This window comes from Eleutherodactylus coqui, chromosome 13 (assembly GCF_035609145.1).
Source record: "Eleutherodactylus coqui strain aEleCoq1 chromosome 13, aEleCoq1.hap1, whole genome shotgun sequence".
Classification (NCBI taxonomy): Eukaryota; Metazoa; Chordata; class Amphibia; order Anura; family Eleutherodactylidae; genus Eleutherodactylus; species Eleutherodactylus coqui.
This window is the reverse complement of record NC_089849.1, coordinates 8,060,913-8,080,684: the sequence shown is the minus strand read 5'-3', so window position 1 is coordinate 8,080,684 and position 19,772 is coordinate 8,060,913. Positions and strand designations below refer to the sequence as shown.

The 19,772-nt window shown below is 48.8% G+C and overlaps 1 protein-coding gene across 2 annotated transcripts in view; it reads left to right on the top strand.

Annotated features, from left to right (window-relative positions):
- The window catches only part of LOC136587617 (formin-H-like), a 106,057-nt gene extending 86,603 nt beyond the window's left edge, over window positions 1-19,454 (top strand). For both annotated transcript variants that reach the window (XM_066586315.1, XM_066586313.1), the window contains exons 16-17: window positions 12,130-12,213; window positions 18,886-19,454. In XM_066586315.1, the coding sequence (XP_066442412.1) occupies window positions 12,130-12,213; window positions 18,886-18,996 (195 nt within the window). In that variant the 3' untranslated portion in view covers window positions 18,997-19,454. The remainder of the gene's footprint in view (window positions 1-12,129; window positions 12,214-18,885) is intronic.
- The last annotated feature ends 318 nt before the right edge of the window (window positions 19,455-19,772 follow it).

Genomic DNA, 19,772 nt, shown 5'->3' with positions numbered 1-19,772 from the left:
CTTGCGGAAATGTGCGCAGAGCCGGCGCACCTTTCCGAGCAGGTCTGACAAGCGAGGGTAGCTTTTCAGAAAGCGCTGAACCACCAAATTAAAGACGTGGGCCAGGCATGGCACGTGCGTGAGGCTGCCGAGCTGCCGAGCCGCCACCAGGTTACGGCCGTTGTCACACACGACCATGCCCGGTTGGAGGCTCAGCGGCGCAAGCCAGCGGTCGGTCTGCTCTGTCAGTCCCTGCAGCAGTTTGTGGGCCGTGTGCCTCTTATCTCCTAAGCTGAGTATTTTCAGCACGGCCTGCTGACACTTGCCCACCGCTGTGCTGCCACGACGCGCGACACCGACTGCTGGCGACGTGCTGCTGCTGACACATCTTGATTGCGAGACAGAGGTTGTGTAAGAGGAGGAGGAGGAGTGTGGTTTAGTGGAGGAAGCATACACCGCCGCAGATACCACCACCGAGCTGGGGCCCGCAATTCTGGGGGTGGGTAGGACGTGAGCGGTCCCAGGCTCTGACTCTGTCCCAGCCTCCACTAAATTCACCCACTGTTCCATCAGGGATATATAGTGGCCCTGCCTGCCTGTGCTTGTCCACGTGTCCATTGTTAAGTGGACCTTGCCAGTAACCGCGTTGGTGAGGGCGCGTACAATGTTGCGGGAGACGTGGTCGTGCAGGGCTGGGACGGCACATCGGGAAAAGTAGTGGCGACTGGGATCTGAGTAGTGCGGGGCTGCCGACGCCATCATACCTTTGAAAGCCTCCGTTTCCACAACCCTATACGGCAGCATCTCCAGGCTGATAAATTTGGCTATGTGCACGTTTAACGCTTGAGCGTGCGGGTGCGTGGCGGCGTACTTGCACTTGCGCTCCAACACTTGCGCTAGCGACGGCTGGACGGTGCACTGAGAGACATTGGTGGATTGGGCCGAGCACAGCGGAGGTGAGGGTGTGGGTGCAGGCCAGGAGACGGTAGTGCCTGTGTCCTGAGAGGGGGGTTGGATCTCAGTGGCAGGTTGGGGGGAGAGGCAGCGGTGCAAACCGGAGGCGGTGAACGGCCTTCATCCCACCTTGTGGGGTGCTTGGCCATCATATGTCTGCGCATGCTGGTGGTGGTGAGGCTGGTGGTGGTGGCTCCCCGGCTGATCTTGGCGCGACAAAGGTTGCACACCACTGTTCGTCGGTCGTCTGCACTCTTAGTGAAAAACTGCCAGACCTTTGAGCACCTCGGCCTCTGCAGGGTGGCATGGCGCGAGGGGGCGCTTTGGGAAATGGTGGATTATTCGGTCTGGTCCTGCCTCTACCCCTGGCGACCGCACTGCCTCTTCCAACCTGCCCTGCTGCTGCACTTGCCTCCCCCTCTGAAGACCTGTCCTCAGTAGGCGAAGCAAACCAGGTGGGGTCAATCACCTCATCGTCCTGCTGCTCTTCCTCCGAATCCTCTGTGTGCTCCTCCCTCGGACTTACTCCAATTACTACTACCTGAGTGATAGACAACTGTGTCTCATCGTCATCGTCCTCCTCACCCACTGAAAGCTCTTGAGACAGTTGCCGGAAGTCCGCAGCCTCATCCCCCGGACCCCGGGAACTTTCCAAAGGTTGGACATCGGTCACGACAAACTCCTCCAGTGGGAGAGGATTCGGAACCATTGCTGCCCATTCTGGGCAGGGGCCCGAGAACAGTTCCTGGGAGTCTGCCTGCTCCTCAGAATGTGTCATTGTAATGGAGTGAGGAGGCTGGGAGGAAGGAGGAGCAGCAGCCAGAGGATTCAGAGTTGCAGCAGTGGACGGCGCATAATTCTGGGTGGTCGATAGATTGCTGGATGCACTTTCTGCCATCCACGACAGGACCTGCTCACACTGCTCATTTTCTAATAAAGGTCTACCGTGTGGACCCATTAATTGTGAGATGAATGTGGGGACGCCAGAAACGTGCCTCTCTCCTAATCCCGCAGCAGTCGGCTGCGATACACCTGGATCAGGAGCTCGGCCTGTGCCCACACCCTGACTTGGGCCTCCGAGTCCTCGCCCGCGTCCACGTCCTCTAGGCCTACCCCTACCCCTCAGCATGCTGTATTACCAGTAGTGCAATAACAGAACGCTGTAATTAAATGTGCCGCTTATTGGCCTGTGGTTGGAGGCTGACTTCCCTTACGGAATGCACAGCAGAGCCAGGAAACAATTTTGCGCACGCCTGTAGTGAGACATAGGTGCGTATGACTGAGCTAGTGGAATTCACAGCGCAGAAGCAGTCAAGTGGCCAAAGGCCAGTAGTAGGCCTTAAGTATTTTGCTTCTATTTTTTTAAAATGCTGAACTGACACAGCAGACAGATACTGTAGGCAGCGTATAATATTATGTATACTGTTTTCCTCTGGCGGGATGGCAGCGCTGATGTAACAGACAGCAGATCCAGGAAACAATTTTGCGCAAGCCTGCTGTAACGCTTAGCTGCGTATTAATTAGGACTACTACCCCCAGCAGATAGATACTGTAGGCAGCGTATAATATTATGTATACTGTTTTCCTCTGGCGGGATGACGGCGCTGATGTAACAGAGACAGCAGATCCAGGAAACAATTTTGCGCAAGGCTGCTGTAATGCTTAGCTGCGTATTAATTAGGGCTACTACCCCCAGCAGATAGATACTGTAGGCAGCGTATAATATGTATACTGTTTCCCTCTGGCGGGATGACGGCGCTGATGTAACAGACAGCAGATCCAGGAAACAATTTTGCGCAAGCCTGCTGTAACGCTTAGCTGCGTATTAATTAGGACTACTACCCCCAGCAGATAGATACTGTAGGCAGCGTATAATATTATGTATACTGTTTCCCTCTGGCGGGATGACGGCGCTGATGTAACAGAGACAGCAGATCCAGGAAACAATTTTGCGCAAGCCTGCTGTAACGCTTAGCTGCGTATTAATTAGGACTACTACCCCCAGCAGATAGATACTGTAGGCAGCGTATAATATTATGTATACTGTTTCCCTCTGGCGGGATGACGGCGCTGATGTAACAGAGACAGCAGATCCAGGAAACAAGTTTGCGCGAGCCTGCTGTAACGCTTAGCTGCGTATTAATTAGGACTACTACCCCCAGCAGACACGCAGTAAACTGAAGACGGTCACAGGCAGCCCAAATATCGTATTTTTCCCCAATTTTTGGGAAAAAGCCCACTGCCTATATAGCCTGAATATCTCTTTCCCTGCCTCACCAGTACTGGCCCTATACTCTGTACAATGACTGCAGACTGCGGACGCAATGCTCTGCACGGCCGATATACAAAAAAAAAATTGTGCAACACTGCTAAAAGCAGCCTCCACACTACTGCACACGGTCAGATGTGGCCCTAAGAAGGACCGTTGGGGTTCTTGAAGCCTACACTAACTCCTAACGCTCTCCCTATAGCAGCTCCGGCATCAGCAGCACTTTCCCTGATCTCTGTCAGAATGCATCTGTGGCGAGCCGCGGGAGGGGCCGATTTATATACTAGGGTGACACCTGATCTCGCCAGCCACTCACTGCAGGGGGGTGGTATAGGGCTTGAACGTCGCAGGGGGAAGTTGTAATGCCTTCCCTGTCTTTCTATTGGCCAGAAAAGCGCGCTAACGTCTCAGAGATGAAAGTGAAAGTAACTCGAACATCGCGTGGTACTCGCCTCTAGTAACGAGCATCTCGAACACGCTAATACTCGAACGAGTATCAAGCTCGGACGAGTACGTTCGCTCATCTCTAGTGCCAACATATTCCGCAGCGCTTACATAGACAGGGGGGACACAGAAAGACAAAAGTACAAACATTACAGAACCACGGTTAAATAGTAATCAGTTGATGGAAACAATCGGGGTGAGGGTCCTGCTCCAACGAGCTTACATTCTACAAGTAATGGGGTGATGCAGAAGGTAAAGGGGCTGGAGATGTGCACGGTATGGCGAGGTGGAGAGTGAGGGGTTATATATACAGACAATGGTCAGACATTTAGCCGTGTGACGGCAGAATCGGTGTGACTGCAGGAAGCAGTTGATGGTGGCTGGTAGGGATTGCAGTCAGTAGGTCAGGGAGCATGTTATCAGGGGGGTACAGAGGGGTTTGTTTAGGGAATGCGGTATGCCTCCCTGAAGAGGTGCGTTTTTAGAGCACGCCTGAAGTCCTGCGAGTCCTGGGTTGCTCGGATAGCCTTTGGTAGTGCGTTCCAGAGGATCGGTGCTGCTCTGGAGAAGTCTTGGAGGCGGGAATGAGATGACTTAATTTCTATAAAAAACGTTATAAAAAATTCTAATGGATCAACTTATAATTTAAAAAATTAGATATATTTTTAAAAAGTAAATAATGTTCCAGAAGAGAAACGTGGGAAGTGAAAAATAAAATAATAGGCAGATGAGGCTTAAAAGTGAGAATTGGAAGGATGAGACGTGAGCGGAATAAAATCCAAATATAAACTTGTAGAATATTCCTATTATTAGATGTTCTCCGTTGAGGCCAGTCGGTACGAGCGTATCCAGCTGGAATATCCAATCCATTTCTTTAGATTTGAGTCTTGAGAAGTGACCCTGTGTTCCTTCCTCCAGTGGGGCCGTTCGCATCAAAGAGGTACCCTTCTGGTGCTTGCGGGAGACGCCTCGCATACGCTGTGTTTTTGAATTCCGTTCAAGATATTAAAGCAATGTTTGTTTATTCTGGTCCTGGGAGCGTTTACCGTCCTCCCGAAATACTGGAGGCCACAAGGACTCTGCAAGAAGACGGATTATATAACTTGAACTGCAATTAAGAAATTCTTTCAGATGGATGGGTCTATTCTCGCTCTCTAAAAAGATCTCCTTCCTTCCATGATAAATATTAAAACACCACTTACAATTCCGAACATTACGTCTTAAAGAGCCAGATCTGATACTCTTAAGTGGAACAAGAGAGGTTTCCTGATTTAGTGGACAAGAAGGGGCTAAAATGTTCTTCAAGGTTTTATTTTTATGGGAACTGACTGTTGGTTTTTGGACATATCATTCATGAGACAAGGGTCGAGGACGTGGACGTGGACGAGGTCGAAGACGTCCAAGTGAGGGTGTGGGCACAGGCCAAGTTCCTGGTTGTGGGGAATCACAGCTGGCTGCTGCAGGATGAGAAAAGAGGCAAGTTTTTGGACTCCCCAGCTTCATATCATAATTTATGGGTCTGCGTGCTAGACCTTTATTACAAACAGAGCAGTGCGAGCAGGTCCTGTCGTGGATGGCAGAAAACACATCCAGCAATGTATCGACCACCCAGTCTTCTAAAGCAGTCCACTACTCCCGGCCTAGGGACTGCAACTCTGAATCCTCTGGCTGCTGCTCCTCCTTCCTCCCAGCATCCTCACTCCATGAAAATGACATATTCTGATGAGCAGGCAGACTCCCAGGAGCTGTCCTCGGGTCCCTGCCATGAGTGGGAAAAAATGGTTCCTCTCTCACCTGAGGAGTTTGTCGTGACCGATGCCCAACCTTTGTAAAGTTCCCGGAGTCCGGCTGATAACGCTGGGGACTTCTGGCAACTGTCTCAAGAGCTTTTTGTGGGTGAGGATGATGAGACACAGTTGTCTGTCAGTGAGGTAGTAGTAAGGGCAGTAAGTCCGAGGGAGGAGCGCACAGAGGATTCAGAGGAAGAGCAGCTGGACGATGAGGTGACTGACCCCACCTGGTTTGCTAAGCCTACTGAGGACAGGGCTTCAAAGGGGGAGGCAAGGGCAGCAGCAGGACAGATTGGAAGAGGCAGAAGTGTGGCCAGGGGTAGAGGCAGGACCAAAGCGAAGAATCCCACAACTGTTTCCCAAAGCACCCCTTCACGGCAAGCCTCCATGCAGAGAGCTAGGTGTTCAAATGTGTGGATGTTTTTTAGTGAGAGCGCGGATGACCAACGAACAGTGGTGTGCAACCTTTGTCGCACCAAGATAAGCCGGGAGGCCACCACTACCAGCCTCACCACCACCAGCATGCGCAGGCATATGATGGCCAAGCACCCCACAAGGTGGGACAAAGGACATTTACCGCCTCCGTGTTACTCATAAAGATGAACAAAGGCTGGATTTCTCCAGACTTCTCTTCTCCACCGGCGGAAAGCAGCGAAACCTAATGATTCTTTTCACTGCAACAGGAGAAAAAAGCATACTCTATCACCACAAAAAAGGGGGAATTAGCTTTGTCAATCACTCTCGGATATTATTACTCCTCCTCCTAAAACAGCATGTTATCACGCTGAACTGCCAATTTTTCTGCAGCCCAAAAGGCTCTGTTATAATTTTTTTACAATATTTAAAAGTTTCAAAAGTATTTGTACTTTAACAGAAACCAATCTTTTTCACAGGGCTGCCTCCAGGCTCTGTTACAAATTAAGCAACAGCGAGCTGTATCTTTAAAAAATGTTTATGGGTTTCACCTGCCCTCGCGGTTGAGCAATTTTTCAGGGGTACACTTGTACTCTTGGTACACCAATTTTTCTGGCCCTCACCTATACTGTTATCTAACTAATTATTCCGGCCTTCGCCTACACTCATGGTACACCAATATTTCAGGGGTTTGACTATACTCTTGCTACAGAAATGTTACCGGGGTCCGCCTATACTTTTGCTGCAAAAAAATGTTACTGGGGTCTGCCTATACTTTTGCTACAGAAATGTTACTGGGGTCCGCCTATACTCTTGGTGCACCAATGTTTCAGGGGTTCGCCTACACTCTTGCTACAGAAATGTTACTGGGGTCCGCCTATACACTTGCTACTGAAAGGTTTGAGGGGTTCACCTATACTCTTGCTACAGAAATATTACAGGGGTTCACCTATACTCTTGCTACTGAAATGTTACAGGGGTCCGCCTATACCTTTGCTACAGAAATGTTACAGGGGTCCGCCTATACCTTTGCTACAGAAATGTTACAGGGGTCTGCCTATACTCTTGCAACAGAAATGTTACAGGGGTTCGCCTATACTCTTGCTACAGAAAGCTTAATGGGGTCTGCCTATACTTCTGCTACAGGAATGTTACAGGGGTCTGCCTATACTTCTGCTACAGGAATGTTACAGGGGTCTGCCTATCCTTCTGTTACAGAAATGTTACTGGGGTCCGCCTATACTTTTACTAAAGAAATGTTACTGGGGTCCGCCTATACTCTTGCTACAGAAATGTTACAGGGGTCCGCCTATACTGTGGGTGCACAAAGACTTCCCATTGCGTTGTTTTACCTGTCTGGCACAAATACACTGCCTGACTAGGGCAGAAATGTAGGCTGAGGTCCTTGGCAGAGTGAAACTCTGCCATGTTTGGGCACTCTGATTTCTTCTTGTGTAATACTATCTTTTTGTGCTCTGACAGCATAGGCGAGCCCAAGGAACTCAAAGACTTCCCATTGTGGTGTTGAGCTATCTGACACCTACACAGAATGAATAGTGTGTGGACACATAGATTTCCCATTGCTATGTAACTAGCGGCACCTTGGGTCACACAAGGTGGAGGCTGGGACCGAGCCTGACCCTGGGCCCACTCATATACTTCCCACACAGACTAATGCGGGTCCTACCTCGGTCATGGTTTCTTGGCCTTGTTATGCCACCTCCTCCTCCTGCTTGGGGTCAGGGGATCAGCACTGGGCAACAATTCTCTCGTGTTACCACAGTTATCTGAGACACTGGTTTGGGCCAAACAAAAGGAGCGTTACTGCATTAATGAGACATTCACAGCTGCACTAGCATCTGAGTCCGCTTTATGCCCATGATTACTGAGGGTGTGAGCTGAGGTGAAGGTCCTTGGCACAGTTAACTGCCTTGTTTGGGTGCTCTTATTTCTTTATGTGTAATACTTTCCTTGGGTTCCAGGGGCTTGTCTATGCTGTCTATGCTTCCCATACTGGTGTTTTACCTGTCTGGCACAAATACACTGATTGACTAGGGCAGAAAAGTAGGCCGAGGCCCTTAGCAGCGTGAAACTCTGCCATGTTTGGGCACTCTGAGTTTCCTCATGTGTAATACCATGCTTGAGTTCCTTGGGCTCGCCTACGCTGTGGGTGCACAAACACTTCCCATTGCGTTGTTTTACCTGTCTGGCACAAACACACTGACTGACTATGGCAGAAATGTGGACCGAGGCCGAGGCCCTTAGCAGGGTGAAACTCTGCCATGTTTGGGCACTCTGATTTCCTCATGTGAAATACTATGCTTGACGTCCTTAGACTCGCCTATGCTGTGGGTGCACAAAGACTTCCCATAGCGGTGCTTTACCTGTCTGGCACAAATACACTGACTGACTAGGGCAGAAAAGTAGGCCGAGGCCCCTGGTGGGGTGAAACTCTGCCATGTTTGGGCGCTGTGATTTCTTTAGGCGTAATACCATCTTTAAGTTCCTTGGGCTCGCCTATGCTGTGGGTGCACAAAGACTTCCCATTGTGGTGTTTTACCTGTCTGGAAACAAACACTGACTGACTAGGGCAGAAGTGTAGGCAGAGGCTCCTAGCATGGTGAAACTCTGCCATGTTTGGGCACTCTGATTTCCTCATGTGTAATACCATGCTTGGGCTCCTTGGGCTCGCCTATGCTGTGGGTGCACAAAGACTTCCCATTGTGGTGTTTTACCTGTCTGGAAACAAACACTGACTGACTAGGGCAGAAGTGTAGGCAGAGGCTCCTAGCATGGTGAAACTCTGCCATGTTTGGGCACTCTGATTTCCTCATGTGTAATACCATGCTTGGGCTCCTTGGGCTCGCCTATGCTGTGGGTGCACAAAGACTTCCCATTGTGGTGTTTTACCTGTCTGGAAACAAACACTGACTGACTAGGGCAGAAGTGTAGGCAGAGGCTCCTAGCATGGTGAAACTCTGCCATGTTTGGGCACTCTGATTTCCTCATGTGTAATACCATGCTTGAGTTCCTTGGGCTCGCCTATGCTGTGGGTGCACAAAGACTTCCCATTGCGTTGTTTTACCTGCCTGGCACAAATTCACTGACTGACTAGGGTAGAAATGTGGGCCGAGGTCCTTTTCAGGGTGAAACTCTGCCATGTTTACGCGCTGTGATTTCTTTATGTGTAATAATATCCTTGGGGTTCCTTGGGCTCGCCTATGCTGTGGGTGCACAAAGACTTCCCATAGCGGTGTTTTACCGGTCTGGCACAAATACACAGACTAGGGTAGAAATGTGGGCCGAGGTCCTTGGTGGGGTGAAACTCTGCCATGTTTGGGCGCTGTGATTTCTTTAGGCGTAATAGTATCTTTAAGTTCCTTGGGCTCGCCTATGCTGTGGGTGCACAAAGACTTCCCATTTATGTGTTTTACCTGTCTGGCACAAATACACTGACTGACTAGGGTAGAAATGTGGGCCGAGGTCCTTGGCGCCGTGAAACACTGCCATAGGCGAGCCCAAGGAACCCAAAGACTTCCTATTGTGGTGTTAAGCTATCTGACACCTACACAGAATGAATTGTGTGTGGACACATGGATTTCCCATTGCTATGTAACTCGTGGCATCTTGGGTCACACAAGGTGGAGGCTGGGACCGAGCCTGACCCTGGGCCCGCTCACGTGCTTCCCACACAGAGTATTACTGCATTGTGGAGATGTGAAGAAGTGCTGGCACCGGAGTCCCCTTAATGCCCACGTTTGCGGCTCCTGACTATTTTGTGCGCGCGCGCGTGGGGGGGGGGGGGAGGGGTGGACAGCCATGCCAGCATGTAACCCAGGAGAGGAGGCAGAGGTGTCACCCGCAGGCAGTGATTGGCCTTGGTTGCAGGTAGTGTGGTGCTTGGCTAAGATGTGCCAGCGCGTGTGCCTTGCTAATGAGGGTTTGTCAGAAGTAAATTGTTAGGGGGGTGACACCAGATTCTTGCTCCCATTTTGGCTTAATAGTGGGACCTGGGAGCCTCAGATGCAGCCATGCATGCTGCCCCTGCCCTACCCTATCTGTTTCTGTGGTGTTTCCATGACTTTCTGATGTTTTCTGGTGTTTGACAAGTCCTTCCCTATGCGGAGCATCGGTCCCATACAAAAATGCTCGAGTCCCCCATTGACTTCAATGGGGTTCGTTACTCGAAACGAGCTCTCGAGTATTACGAAAAGTTCGGCTCGAGCAACGAGCACCCGAGCATTTTGGTGCTCGCTCATCTCTACTGATTATAAATAAAATAATTATTATGTAGAATAAAATCAACTACTTCTAAAATAAATGCTCCTTGGTGTTGCAGCATAAGCGTCTCCTGATCCAATAAATGTTTCATCGCTTGGACCCCCAGGGAGAGATATTTGTATATAGCGATCTATCCTCAGGTGATGCTCATGTTCACTCCAGCCCCACGTTACCGCCAAATCCAACTTGACGTTCCACCTGTAATGATGATGATTTCTGGAATCGCTCCCCTCCCCCCACCAAGTGAGAACCTTATAACTTATAACTTGCCATTCAGCATTTCATTTTAACACATTGAGTGCAGAATTTTGTTTCTGTTTTATGCTTTTTATGACCAAGTCTCGCCAAGTCTCAGACCCCGTCCCATGCGCTCTCCTACTGGGCTGTCCTGTTGACAAAGTGTTTTCATCTACACACCTCCAAGGACCACGGGTGTGACGGCCATCAGGGAGGAGAGTCCTTCCTTTTAGTTTGTCTTTTTGTTATCAGAGAGCTGTCTTGCTTTTTAAATATGTGGATCTTCCTGCAAGAGTCTGCAAACTGTAATGCAAAGCGACGGACCATGGGGTCTCTAGTGATGAAGCCACCTTCTACCTTTTGGACAACAAAGGTGATGTCAGAATGTGGTGGAAGGGAACCACCTGCCTACGTGGGGTGTATGTGCCCTCCACCGCGATGAACAACCTGTAGGTACATGTACAGCCCCTTCTTTCTCCATGAGGAAACAATGCCAGGGATTTCGCACCGGACCGCCACAGATATGGCTTCTGCTGCAACTGAAACAGGAAATCCAAACAGGAGGCGCCCTCCCATTATCACAATGAGGCCAGACGTGATCTGCAACCACCAAAGAGAAGGATTGGCCGGTGGTGACGATAGTGACGTTCTTCCTTGGCCTCTACGTTGCCTTGACCTTACGCCTTGTGATTTGAACCTACATGCCCTCTTATCGCCCACCATGATTTGTGGCTTTCCAGAAGACACTGCATCCGTCCATCGTGATCCGCAACAATGTGTGTGGTGGGAACTACAGGCTCCATGTGTGTCCGGTGACAAAGGGGGTCACATTGATCTCCTCTGAGGGGAAACACATATTTGATGATGTGCAACAAAACTTTTTGAGTTCCTGTTTCCATAGATATCAAATTTCTATATCTGAGTGTCATTAACCCCTTAACGCTACAGGACATACGTTTACGTCCAGGCTGGGGGGTACTCAATGCAGAATGGCCTAAACATATGTCCTATGGATGGCGTAGTATCAGAAGTGAGCATGCACCATCCCGCAGCATGAGCCAGCTGTGACAGATAGCCAGCCTCCCACTGCCACAAAAGGGATCGAGAAGAATGGTGATCCCTGCTGTTAACCCCGTACATACTATAATCAATACATTACCATGGCAAACAGACACTGATGTTCTGGCCTGCCATGGTCTATTGTTGTAAGCGATAAGGCATTGCAGTACAGAAGTACTGCAGTGCATTATCATAGGGATCAAAGCTTTTATGGTTCAAGTCCCCTACAGAGCCATAGGAAATGGAAGGAAAATAAAAGTAGTGTAAAAAAACAAACAAAACGTTTTTTGTGCCCTTTTCACTGTTGTTATAAAAAAAAATGTAAAAATCCCCCATATTTGGTATCATCGTATCCATAACGACCTGTACCATTAATTGAACAAAGTATTTATCCGGCATGGCTAAAAATGTTAAATAAAATGAATGCCCTAAGGGCTTATTCCGATGTGCGCATATCGGCTGGGTTTTCACGCCCGGCTGATATAAGCTGTCCCTCTCTGCAGGGGGAGGAGGCGGGCCGGGAGCAGGGCACTGAGCTCTCACCCTCTCTCCACCCCTCACCACTGTTTGCAATGTGAGGGGCGGGGTGGGGGCGGAGCTAAGTTCCCCAAGGACACTAAAGGAGCCCATTAACAGGTAATGCATAGGGCATCATGTAGTTATGTAGAATGATCCTTATACCGTACACATTTGTCGTCCTAGGAGATAGTAGAACACTACGGCACGCAGCACGCCGAGCTGACCAGGAGGGCCGCGGAGATGAAGAAGCTGTACTCCGAGGTTCTGGTAATTATCACCTATAGGAGGAGTTATGTCAGCAATGCTGATGGCGGGATGTGCTGGAGATATTCCTCCGACCCGGACAAACCCCCAAGAATTACATTAGCACTGTAGGGTTTTCCAACCTGAGGGTCTCCAGCTGTGATGAAACTACAACTCCCAGCATGCTCTGAGAAATGATACATTACAAATAGCCATCTGACTGCAGATGCTCCCACTCACTGTACATGGCACGCTTCCCACTTGTTTACCCCCTACAGATCCCCCCCTGTTCCACGTTTGCCACAAACAGCGCTCATGGGGCTGCAGCTCCGGTTCTACATGATTTTGATGTCATTTCTTGGCTTTAGGCGTGACAGCGATATCGCCGCTACAAAATTGCAACAACCTTGCAGCTGTGTTCCCACGATTTTGTAGCGTCAGTGATATGTTTTTCTTGTGAAAAATCGCACATAGTTTCGCTGTTGCCAGCGAGAAGGTTAAGCCCCCCCGAAAATAAGCCCTAACTGCAGTCCCTGAAAAAAAAGGAATACTTACCTAAAAGGCTCGGTCCTCTCATGATCTTCTGTGGGCAAACGAGGACAGAAGGAGGCATAGCGGAGCTCCGGAGAGCAGCAGGAGGACCCGCACCGCGCCTGCAAGGTAAGTATGCTTTTTTAAAATTATTATTTAGGGAATGCAGCTAGGGTTTATTTTAGGGGTAAGGAAATGTATTGCATTGCACAAAATTGCTAGTTCATGAGATGCGATGTGATAAACAAAGGGGTTCCATAAGGAAACATGGGCTACAGAAGAAGAAACGCAAATCGCTCAATTATTGAGCATGCTGCAAATTTGTTTTATAGCCTCAGAGAAAACATTGCGAATGTGAACAAACCCAAAGGAAAGCAGGGCTTCACATACATGAGATTTGTAGCGCTGTCGCATCGCGAGAAAAATCGCATGATTTTGTCGCCCGCGTGAAAGCGGCCCTAAATTGACATCAGAGATCTGAAGTTTCAGGTGCTTGAAGTGGGTCAGGAATACTGGGTTTACAGCTATCATTTCAGCCTGTGTGTGCAGAGCGGGAGGGGGGGGGGTGTAGAGTGGGGGAGGGGGGTGTAGAGGGGGGGGGGTAGATTAATTCTCATGCCTCTCCTCCTTTCTCAGGGGAGAGTAACATGGACCTATCATCATGTTATTACCCGCTCCCCTTGTCAATCAGAGAATAGATTTGTTCTCTTATGTTCACATATGGTGGGAAAGCTCATCTAATCGGATTTAACCCTATAAATTCCACCGTCATTGCTGCGGCAACAACATGATTTTACAGAAGAAACTTTTAAAAGTGTATTTTTCCCCCTACATAATCTTTCAATATTGAAAAAGGAACGAAAAACTATAATTGGTGTTGCCACATCCGTACCAACTGCTACAATATTCACCAATGTAAATTACATAAAAACTGAATCCTTATATCCACGCTGGAGGCGGTACAACAGGGTACTAGAGCCTCCATGCCCCCCGTATCACATCTTGTATCCAAGCTAGAGGCGGTACAACAGGGTACTAGAGCCTCCATGCCCCCTGTATCACATCTTGTATCCAAGCTAGAGGTGGTACAACAGGGTACTAGAGCCTCCATGCCCCCCGTATCACATCTTGTATCCAAGCTAGAGGCGGTACAACAGGGTACTAGAGCCTCCATGCCCCCCGTATCACATCTTGTATCCAAGCTAGAGGCGGTACAACAGGGTACTAGAGCCTCCATGCCTGCCCGTATCATATCTTGTATCCAAGCTAGAGGCGGTACAACAGGGTACTAAAGCCTCCATGCCTGCCCGTATCATATCTTGTACCGCCTCTAGCTTGGATACAACAGGGTACTAGAGCCTCCATGCCTGCCTGTATCACATCTTGTATCCAAGCTAGAGGCAGTACAACAGGGTACTAGAGCCTCCATGCCCACCTGTATCACATCTTGTATCCCAGCTAGAGGTGGTACAACAGGGTACTAGAGCCTCCATGCCTGACTGTATCACATCTTGTATCCAAGCTAGAGGCGGTACAACAGGGTACTAGCGCCTCCATGCCTGCCCGTATCACATCTTGTATCCACGCTAGAGGCGGTACAACAGGGTACTAGAGCCTCCATGCCCCCCCATATCGCAGCTTGTATCCACGCTAGAGGCGGTACAACAGGGTACTAGAGCCTCCATGCCCCCCATATCGCAGCTTGTATCCAAACTAGAGGCGGCACAACAGGGTACCAGAGCCTCCATGCCCCCCATATCGCAGCTTGTATTCAAGCTAGAGGCGGTACAACAGGGTACTAGAGCCTCCATGCCCTCTGTATCACATCTTCTATCCAAGCTAGAGGCGGCACAACAGGGTACTAGAGCCTCCATGCCCCCCGTATCACATATTGTATCCAAGCTAGAGGTGGTACAACAGGGTACTAGAGCCTCCATGCCTGCCCGTATCACATCTTGTATCCACGCTAGAGGCGGTACAACAGGGTACTAGAGCCTCCATGCCCCCCCCCCATATCGCAGCTTGTATTCAAGCTAGAGGTTGTACAACAGGGTACTAGAGCCTCCATGCCCCCCATATTGCAGCTTGTATTGAAGCTAGAGGTGGTACAACAGAGTACTAGAGCCTCCATGCCCCCCGTTTCACATCTTCTATCCAAACTAGAGGCGGCACAACAGGGTACTAGAGCCTCCATGCCCCCCATATCGCAGCTTGTATCCAAGCTAGAGGTGGTACAACAGGGTATTAGAACCTCCATGCCCACCCGTATCATATCTTGTATCCAAGTTAGAGGCAGTACAACAGGGTACTAGAGCCTCCATGCCCGCCTGTATCACATCTTGTATCCAAGCTAGAGGCAGTACAACAGGGTACTAGAGCCTCCATGCCCCCCGTTTCACATCTTCTATCCAAACTAGAGGCGGCACAACAGGGTACTAGAGCCTCCATGCCCCCCATATCGCAGCTTGTATCCAAGCTAGAGGTGGTACAACAGGGTATTAGAACCTCCATGCCCACCCGTATCATATCCTGTATCCAAGCTAGAGGCAGTACAACAGGGTACTAGAGCCTCCATGCGCCCCCATATCGCAGCTTGTATTCAAGCTAGAGGCGGTACAACAGGGTACTAGAGCCTCCATGCCTGCCTGTATCACATCTTGTATCCAAGCTAGAGGTGGTACAACAGGGTACTAGAGCCTCCATGCCTGCCTGTATCACATCTTGTATCCAAGCTAGAGGCGGTACAACAGGGTACTAGAGCCTCCATGCCTGCCTGTATCACATCTTGTATCCAAGCTAGAGGCAGTACAACAGGGTACTAGAGCCTCCATGCCCCCCGTATCACATCTTGTATCCAAGCTAGAGGCGGTACAACAGGGTACTAGAGCCTCCATGCCTGCCTGTATCACATCTTGTATCCAAGCTAGAGGCGGTACAACAGGGTACTAGAGCCTCCATGCCTGCCCGTATCACATCTTGTATCTAAGCTAGAGGCGTTACAACAGGGTACTAGAGCCTTCCTTCAAGGTATTAGTTTAATTGATCCTATTGCTCTTATATTGTAATTACTTACTTATATCAATGCTAAAATCACACAAAGTTTCATCCGTCCAACAACTTCTAATGAAGGGATTGTTTTGAACAATGAGTGTCTCAGTGCGTGTGTATATATATGTGTGTGTGTGTGTGTGTGTGTGTATGTGTATATATATATATTCCTTCTAGGGGAGGGATTGGTTTGGCCAATATGTACATTCTGTACCAAGCGCGGATTCATTTAGCCAAAACCCAACCACAAAAACCCTCCTCCTAAAACAATAATAAGACCAAGCCCTCACACCCGGCGGCTGAGGTGGGTGTTCTCTACACTGTGACTCGTCCGGGTCTCTGACTAGTTTTCGGCCATTTTCCGAGGCGCCTGCAGCTTTCTATAAAAGCATTTCTTGGGAGTTTTGGTGAACTCTTATTTATGGACAGACGATATTTTGCAGCGAGTTGTCGGTATTTCTTGCTTCTGGTCCTTCTGACATCACAGATCCATTAAGTGACTTGATGCAAACATAATCCTTCTATCTCAGATCAGGTATGACAGGTATATAAATCCACTCATAATACCGCAGCCATTTACTGCGAGCGTTTCCTGCGCACAGCTGCTCCTGGCGTCTCCTGCATCACGGCCCCTATTTACTGCTTTTATAACAGTATGTATAAAGCAAGGAATCATCCGATGTTTTCCAGCACATTATCTGGTTTACATGGCAACAGCAGTGGATTACAGGAGACCGGCATATTACACAGCGAGGCAGAAGCGGGGCAGCGGATCGCCAAGTCACTTCACGAAGAAATGCCTATAGATAGTGTTCACAGGGCTGGAAGAGATAGTAGAGACTCATGGGAACAGAAACAGACCGAGTGCGGAGACCACTGCAGCACGCCATGTTGTCTGCTTCCTCCTACACACAGCCGCTTTACTGTTATTTAGCATCAAAAGGGTTAAAAAAATTATCAACTTAAATTAAACTTGTTACACAAATCCCGCTTCATTGGAGACAAAGTGGCCAAAAGTCGCTAATACTCCAGCGGCAGCTACTTTGTTACAATTATGTGGTTCCATTATTTGAAGTGCTTCCTGATGCCACAAACCGCCGCTGTTAGGCCATGTGGGTGAATATGCAGAGGGAGGATGGATGGGGTCCCAGGGTGTCTGTTACCTGGGGGTCCCCACCCACCGGGAGCCATTGCTATCTTTTAGAAGATCCTATATACATCTACATTGTGGGCAGCTGCTCTGGAGGCAAAAGGAGAGAGATGGAGAGAAATGGGGAGGGGGGGAAGGGACAGGGAGAGTGGGAGAAAGAGAAGAAGAGGGAAGGAAATTGGGAGAAAGGGACAGAGAGGGGGAGATGAAAGGGAAGGAGAGAGTCATAGAATCATAGACTGGTAGAGTTAGAAGGGTTCTCCAGGGTCATCGGGGCCACCCCCCTGCTCATCCCAAACAGATATTTGTCCAGTCTTTGTTTGAACACTTCCATTGAAGAACTCCCCACCTCCTGTGGTAACCTATTTGAGGAGGGTATAAAAGAGGGTAAAAGAGAAAGGGAAGGATAGAGGGGTGGGGGGTAAAAGACAGGGAGAGAGGGACACCGAGAAAGAGAGGGAGAGAAGAAAAGGGAATTATAGAGAGGGGGTAGAGAAAAGAGAAGAGGGGGAAGAGACAGGGAGCAAGGGAGGGAAGCAGAAAGAGAGTGGGAGAAAGGGAAGGAGAGAAACAGAGAGCGGGACTGAGAGTGAGGGGGGATGGGGGAACAGAGAGAAAGGGGTCAATAAGAAGGGTTGAGAGGGAGGGAGGGAGAAAAGAGGAGAGCAACAGCAGGTAAGAAAAAAAAACTGCTCCCAAAACTGCAAGATAGCCAAGAGGGTAGAAGGTGATAGGTAGCAAGTTTTCTCAAAAACTGCACAAAAATTGTACTGGAAAATGCCCCATGTTTAATAATTTATGGTGTGTGCCATAATGTGCCAGAACACTGGTGTCCATCTCTTATTATATATGCCCTAATAACAGGACAGAGTAGACAAGACTGGACTAGAGAACCAAGGAGCAAGACACAGGGACTGGGCAGACTAGACAAAACTGCAGTAGGGCACCAAGGAGTAAGACACACTGATTACGGGCGTAAACAGATGAGCTTATGTCGCAATACTCTCACTCCTGCGCAATTTTTTTCCGCAGTGAATGAGTGTGTTTTGCATACGTGCCTACGCAAAAACTGAGCAGGGGAATCGCCTCATCCTGATTTCAATGACTAATTAGCCTAGCACATAGCCAGCGATCGCAGGTATGTGCAGCATTTAGCTTGTACCCACACAAGTAGATATAGATGTTTGTACCTCCCTTAGGGGCTCTTTGGTGCACAAGATAGAATAGGTCCTATTTTTTTGTGCCCGCAAAAACAGCTATTGCAAAAGAGTGAGATTGAACTTTTTGAAATCAAAGGCTTCTATTCTCCGTGTTTTGCGGGTGGGATTTTCCCACGCAAAAAAAAAAAAAAAACGCAGTAAAAACGCTCACCTGTTTAAGCCATAAAGAGACAAGACTTAGCAAGAAAGGATCGAAACACACTGACTGGATGGAATAGGCAAGACTGAACTAGAGAACCAAGGAGCAAGACACACTGACTGGATGGAATAGGCAAGACTGAACTAGAGAACCAAGGAGCAAGCCACATAGACTAAAGAGACTAGACAAGAAAACCAAGGAGCAAGACACACTGACTGGACTAGAACTAGGTCATACAACCAAACAGGGTATTCTGGATAGAACATATGTTGTCACAGCTATCAACTGCACTGCAGTGCAGAAACCAAAAGTATTTATAGAGAAACTAACCAATCAAACCCTCCTCTCTGTAACGAGACTGAGAAGTGTGGTCCGCTGATCCCCTCCAACGGTTCATAGCTCCTGCTCCACCAACAAGTTAGCAGTTGACCTACCTCTTACTGATTGTAACAGTTCTCTCAAAAACACCGCACAAAATGCATAAGCACCACCAGGATCAATCATCTGGAGGACTGCAGGGTCTGATATCACAGGTTGGGTCTACTATCCACCATGACACATTATTTACATTATTTCTAATTGCAACTTTTCTTTTTTATGTCCTACAGCAGAAGTTTGGAGAAGCAGAAGACCAGGATTCGCAGGAGCTGTTTGGGTGGATTTCATCATTCATGAAAGAGTTCCGGAATGCTTATGTGGATTTACGACCTTCTCACTGACAACCCTCCTATGTATAACCTGTGACTAAGCCAAGGTATCACATCCTACTCAATGTTGCCACTGTCAGGATAGCAAGTGACTCGAACACCATCCTCCCAAGGTTTCATCTCAAGCCCTATTATGACAACGTGAAACCATCCTGATACGAAGCAGAGAGACCTATTAATGACTCCAGTGAGGCCAGGAGGAGAGGGGGAAGGGAAGTGACAACTGCTCTGGCCACACGAGTGATTGTATCTTCTCAGCTGTTGCATCAGACTTACTTTCCTTTTAATTTACATATAATTTATATTTTATTATGCCAATAACCCCCCAACTAGCATCACCTTTGTATTGTATTTGCGTTGCGCTCCCTCCCCCAACGTTCAGACCGGAGATGCAACGAAGAAAGCTATCAGTAGCAGTGAATACAAATGACTGTATCTCCAAGTGTAAATTAAAAGTTAATGCGGTGAGATTTGACTGTGTAATCATTTCGACTGCTGAAAATTGACACATTGTAAATCTCGGCATGTTTCACTCATTTATTGAAAAGATCATCGTATTTGTAATGAGTTTTGGGAAGTAAATTGTCTTCGGTCGGCAGATACCTGCGTTATTAGCAGCCTCCGAATCACCACCCCTGTTTTTATGCTAGCAGAGTCAGGAGCGGCGGCATCTAAGGTGCAGGAATCTAGGACAGCGGGTGAGGACCACTGGGTCACTGACTCACCTGACTTTGGGCTGCTCTAAGGGTGCAAGGTCTTCACCCTTTAACCCCTTTTTGAGGGACCTG